At 38.2% G+C, this 6,000-nt stretch overlaps 1 protein-coding gene across 1 annotated transcript; it reads left to right on the plus strand.

Moving 5' to 3' along the window:
- Nucleotides 1-4,703: 4,703 nt before the first annotated feature.
- LOC115562593 (uncharacterized) lies at nt 4,704-5,294 on the plus strand. Its single transcript, XM_030384389.2, has one exon. It carries the CDS (start codon nt 4,726-4,728, stop codon nt 5,290-5,292), a length of 567 nt encoding a protein of 188 aa, XP_030240249.1. The 5' UTR covers nt 4,704-4,725; the 3' UTR covers nt 5,293-5,294.
- The last annotated feature ends 706 nt before the right edge of the window (nt 5,295-6,000 follow it).

The raw sequence follows: 6,000 nt of genomic DNA on the forward strand, positions 1-6,000 counted from the left end.
TCAAGATTAGCTTTAAGTAAACAGTTCTCAATTCTTTAGTCTCCTGCCTGCATAACTCATACGCAGCGTATGCCAGCGGTACTTGAGGCTAATCTGGCCCAAAGCCGCATAAAACATTTGTCTAAGCCATGCGATTATACTTATCTATATAGGCCACAGCAGTGTGGCTCCTCTGGCCACTTCCCGCTGGCATTTTTATTTGCTGCTGGCATTTTTATTTTCCAAGTCAAAGGATTCACAACTAGATTTCATTTCGCAAGCTCGCGCACAGCACAGCATGATGCGAAAATTTCCACACATTGTCGCTGTCATATGGCTTCTGATGGCAAACCATGACGCGGCGCATAAACAGTGAGTCGCCAAAAAGAAAATATATATATTAATATATATGTTTTATGTTTGCTATGTGAATGACATCTGAGAATAAAGCCTCAGTTGTTGATCATTGGGTCACGTTGAAGGTAGCGCTGCATAAACAATTGTAGTGCCTACACTCGATTAATATTTTTAATTATTAAACTACCGATACTATCGGATTGTAATATTTATTTGATTTATAGAAATCTTGGCTGATTAGCTAAGTAAAGTTTGTATTGAAGTAAAACATAAATTTTTATGTATAGAAATATATATTTAGTATGGTATGTTATTTGTATAGTATATACAGTAGAATCCAGCTATAACGACTCTCAAAAGACTGTCCTTATAAATTTCCCCAAATAACTTTGTCTAAGGTCCTAAATTTTCGTCGTAATATCCGTATAGACCCTATAAGGGTAGTCTTTATAGTCAGATTCTACTGTATGTAGTCCATTTGTCTCTTATGAGTCTTTAATTATCGTGATTTGCACTTAACCAGATTATTCTATGGTTATTTTATACATATAAAGGCATTTCTCCATTTTAATTAAAGCTCAACGGATAAATAATAATTTATTTAAAATCTCTTTACAAATTCTACTTCTTATCAAGTGTTAACACTGTCATTCTTATCAGAGCTCATAATCATTCCGAGCTCATAATCATCTTAGTCTGGGGCTCAGTAACATATTTAGGGATTTGCTCACCTTGAGTACATATTTGTGCAGCTCTCGGACCGCATCAAAGCAGCCGCAGCTGAACTATTACCTTCATAGCCCCAGTCGGCTGCTCCTGCTGCTGTCGTTGTAGATGGTCCTGCCGATGTCCTTGACAGGTTGAATGATGGCCAGCAGCAGCAGCAGCAGCAGCAGCATCGGCTGCTTGTCTTCAGCTCTGTTTGCGTTTCTTTCCTTGCTTCTTTCATATTTACTCAGTGGCCGAGTATCTGTGGCGAAGGGTAGCTAAATAAATGTGGCCACAACTGAAATGCAATAACGGCATAGATATAGACTCCGACTAGTTGTTGTTGCTGCTGCTGTCGCTGTTACTTATTCGTTTACAGGTTGTGACCACAGTCATCAGTGCGGAGCTGGCTTTAAGTTTATTTCCAGGCAAGGCAGCAAAAGGAAAAACATATTCATTTGACGCACGCTTGCAACTGCTGTTGGCCCATTGTTGAGCTCTGGTAGCCGAGGCGCAAATGAATTGCTGTAAACACTCGAGGCGCCACTCTGTTGCCGTTGCAAGTGCTTTCTGTTGATTTCTACTGTTTAGAGCTGCTTCCTGCTATTTAGCCGGCAGCGCTTAGACAATGGTTAAGCGTTCTCTCTGCACCCACTGGGCCGCTGAGCAAGGAGCCCGGGCACAAGGGGTTGCCCTTTAGTGTTTCATTTTTCATTGGAATATTCCTACTTTTTTCTTGTGTTTTTTATTCAGCTCTCTTTTTTTGCTTTTTTGCAAAAGTTGTCAGGCGCTTGCTGCTGATGCAGTTTTTAATTCATCTCTTGGGGAATTGAATGCACGCATTGTTCGAATGCGAAAACGAGTACGAACCGGATGCAGTAGCAGGATATTGCGACATTTGGGTAAATACTCAGCAGCAGCACACGTCAACGACTCTTACGCTGCCATGTGGCATAATTGTGGCTCCTGTTGCGATTTGCTGCGAAATGCTTGCAGCTTGTCTGCCTCGCATTTAACACATTTGACTCCGAGCACACGAGCCCCTGGCTAATGACTCTTCCCATCGGAAGGTTGATTCAAACTGGAAAAAAAAAGACTTTTGCATTGCATAGACATAGAACAGACTTACGCCTCAGTAACTCTTTAAGCTGTTTACATTGTCTTGTAATTTATTTTAATATTGTGCTCCACTGCGAAAGTAATTTCATTAAAGCTCTACTCTTGGCACAATTCTGCTGCTGTCGCCAACAAGTAGACGACGCCAACAAGTGGCAGAGGACGTCCGAATTGCTTTTAATTATGCGGCATCCGCGGGGTATCTTCCAGCTCTTGGCAAGCCGTCCTGCTGGTCAGAGCCGGAAGGGCAGTTAGTTAGCCCCCCCGTTGAACGCAGCTGAGCGGAAATGAATTGTTTGCTTTAAATTCACTCTGGGGTGTTGAGAAAAAATTTAATTTCTCCTATGAATTTATCTCGGTTAGCTTTTAACGTTAAGATGGCTATAGTACAGAATATATACACAACAAAAATTTTAAGTGCTAACAAAAAATTAGAAATAAAGTTTGTATAATTTCAATTTTGGAGTCAATTGAAATTTCTAAAAAAGATTTGCTTCTTTATTATTCTCGATGAGTTCTCCTTAATGCAAAAAACCTCTACCTATTGCTTACAAATATATGTGCTTAGAATAAGCCGAAGGTCCCAATAGAACTTTAAGTTTGTATTTATTTTATGTCAACTCTAATGTGTAATAAATAAATACTTAGAAGTACATCCATAATCTACTTTTTCGAACAGCTGCTGACAAGAAGATTATTTACATTGAAAGAAAACTAAAAACCCATAAGACCCTATTTTCTCTCACTTCAAGACCTCACGAGCTGCGACTCACCATCGTCGATGGCTTGCCAGTTTTATATTCGGCATTTACTTTTGGCCAACAATGTGCACATGCAGCTGTCACCGTGTAAAACATTTTACTTGTGCTGCCAAAAGATTTCAGTGGGAACGAGTGGGGCTTTAGAGAATTTACAGCCCGAAAAAAAGCTGAACGAAAATTTAATGTTTGGTTTAGTTTGTTTGGCTGTTCACGAAACAGATGTAAATGTTGCGAAAAATATATATGCATGTGTGTAAATAAATCCACCAAAGAAATAACAGACAGGCAAACCAATGTAAGTACATAAGAGAAAATCTGTAAAATAAATAGTTGTATATAATGTACATAAATTAAAGATTAAATTAATATGCATATATATCAAAATATTTAAATGTATAACAATTATTGCCGATTTTCTACTCAATTCACTATAAATATACCATTTGATATCATTTGATTTATAAAGGAAATTCGATTAAAAGTAATTGTTTTTTGAGGCAAAAATCAGAAATAAGTTCCTTTTTTACCTTACATAATTCTATGTACATACGTCCTACTAATGCCTGTAAAATCCCAATCCGTATGTATTCCAGCTCTTCTGCTTTACAACTTGTCCGCAGCAAACGTGTTTGTTGATCCTAATGTGAAACTCTTTGTGTGCTTAAACAGTTTCGTTTGACTGTGTATACAACAGGCGGACCTGTTGCATTCTGGTTGCCAACATGTTGGCGTCTAAATGAAATCAAATTGAAAGTATTTAATAAAACTAATATATAATGGATATATTATGTACTTACGCTAAAAAATTGATATACAAAATGTGCATTAACTGGTATATCAGAGATTCATATGTATATTACATATGTATATATTACTGCCAACCAATTGGCGATAATCGAACACTTTGAATATTTATATTTATATTGCATATTCAGTGTGCACAAGTCGTAATGATACGAGCTGTCATAAAAAAGTCAGTATAAATAGTGAATGTATTTATTAGTATTATATTATTACATACAGACAAGTTTTGTGAATGGAGCTCCACCAGCACCCTCTTAAAATTCGGAACGTTCTGCAGTGTGATTCCCAAATACGTCGTGCTGCATTAGTACTTGCGATGTTGATGACCACGCTTTAAAAGCTGTTTGTCAGTGATGAAATCACGTTGATTTCTTTCCATCTAATGACTGCGCTTCACGATAAAAGACAATTACTTTAACTGTTTTAACTAAATGAATCGACAGTCTCTCTCTTTAACAGCCATGTGAGATGGAATTTATAAACACTTTGAATTAGTGACGTAAGCACGAAATATCGATATATCGAATCATCGAATACTTACAAGTTCCAAAGCCACTTGTGCAAATATCGCTTATTAATATATCGAAATACCTGATATGTCACAGGAATATATTTTTTATTTAAAGAACTTATTTATATTTGATTTAAGGTATTAATATCAAGTTAGAATATTAACTTTAATTATTCATAATATTGAATATATTCACTTCAATCAAGTTTGGATATATGTAATTTGTAATAGATGTAAATCTCTTAATTCAATGAAAAAATTATATGAATTTTAAGGCACATTTAGGACATAATTTATTATTTTTAATAATAAAACTAATAAAAGTATAATTAGTGCATTTCTTTACTCGTGCTACCCAGCACTGGAACTGCTTCTTTTAAGCTTTTTATCGACCAATCGATAACTAGCTTCCGCCAGTTAATATTTTCGAAGTATCACAAGTGAACGGAGCGTCCTAACCTAATTTCTGATTGTCAGCATTTAAACAAAATGTGCTCTAAGAAAGTGCGCGAGTGGCTCGTCATGCTCACCATGGAGAAGTATGTGAGCTGCTTTTCCGAACGTGGGTACACAACCATTGCCCAGTGCAAGCAGATTCTGAGCAGCGACCTCATGCTGTTGGGCATCGACGACCCGAACCATCGCCAGCTACTGATAACAGGCGTGCAGCTGCTCATCAATTCGCCGGAGCTCTTCGATTGCCACGAGCCCTGCGAGCTGCACTTTGAAGATGACAGCCACGAGTTGGCCGACGATTTTATGGACTCCTGTCAAGTGGACTTGCCATCTGTGGATAGCGAACCGAATAATGATGGCGATTTGATGTCGCTATCTTTTGACTCCCTGGACCAGTTTGCTCTTAATATATCGGCTAGTTTCACATGCGTCGCCTGTCCACATCTCAAATTCAGCGAACTGTACGAGCTGGATCAGCACATAGCTGAACAGAGAGAGAGTAATGATCCCTCGGCCTTCGAGCATAGGTATGGCGCTGTCTTCAGCAGTGACAATATAGTGCCAGTTGAAGCAATTAAGCCCACTCTAATAATGGACTAAATGACAAAGCAAATAAACAAGAACAAACACTAGAGACTTGGTCAATTCTTTTTTGTTAAACCAAATGTTATTAATGGATTCAGTAGGTTAGTCAACTGGCATGCAGAGGCGTCTGGGGCCCAAGATGTGCTTGGTACGATGCAGTCACGATCTTTAGTCTCGCGCAGGTAACACTCATATGGACTTGAAAGCGAATGTCTCTGCATCATGCGTCTTAATCATGCGCTGCCACTCGATGCAGTGCGTCTCTGATCAATGTTTTCTTCATGCAAGGCATAACAATTGCTCAAAGCAGTTAGGTATATAACTTGCTATGACATCCTCTAATATATGTACATATTGATGGAATGTCTGGTAGCTATCCGAACTTGCAAGCTTGCAGCTAGCGGGCTATTAAAAACAGCGCGGATGAAATTCCATTTTGTTCGACTTAACATGCTGGACGTAGAGCTTATAAAAGTGTTCATAGTGCATCGAATCAGACTGAAAGTGCTTGCCAACAGTTAGAATAAAAGAATATTGCGTATGGCATTCATATGAGAACTGAGGCTAGTAAGGCTCAGACATGGTGAGAGCAACAAGCAGATAAAAACAAACTGACGTAAATAACAATGTGTGTATGTATGTATATAATTTTATATATTTTAATGAGAACTGCTCATCAGCAACGTTGCATACGTATGTGCGGAGCAATGAGCCAAGAAGACA

Source organism: Drosophila navojoa, chromosome 3 (assembly GCF_054131105.1).
Source record: "Drosophila navojoa isolate 15081-1374.11 chromosome 3, UAZ_NAV_1.0, whole genome shotgun sequence".
Lineage (NCBI taxonomy): Eukaryota > Metazoa > Arthropoda > Insecta > Diptera > Drosophilidae > Drosophila > Drosophila navojoa.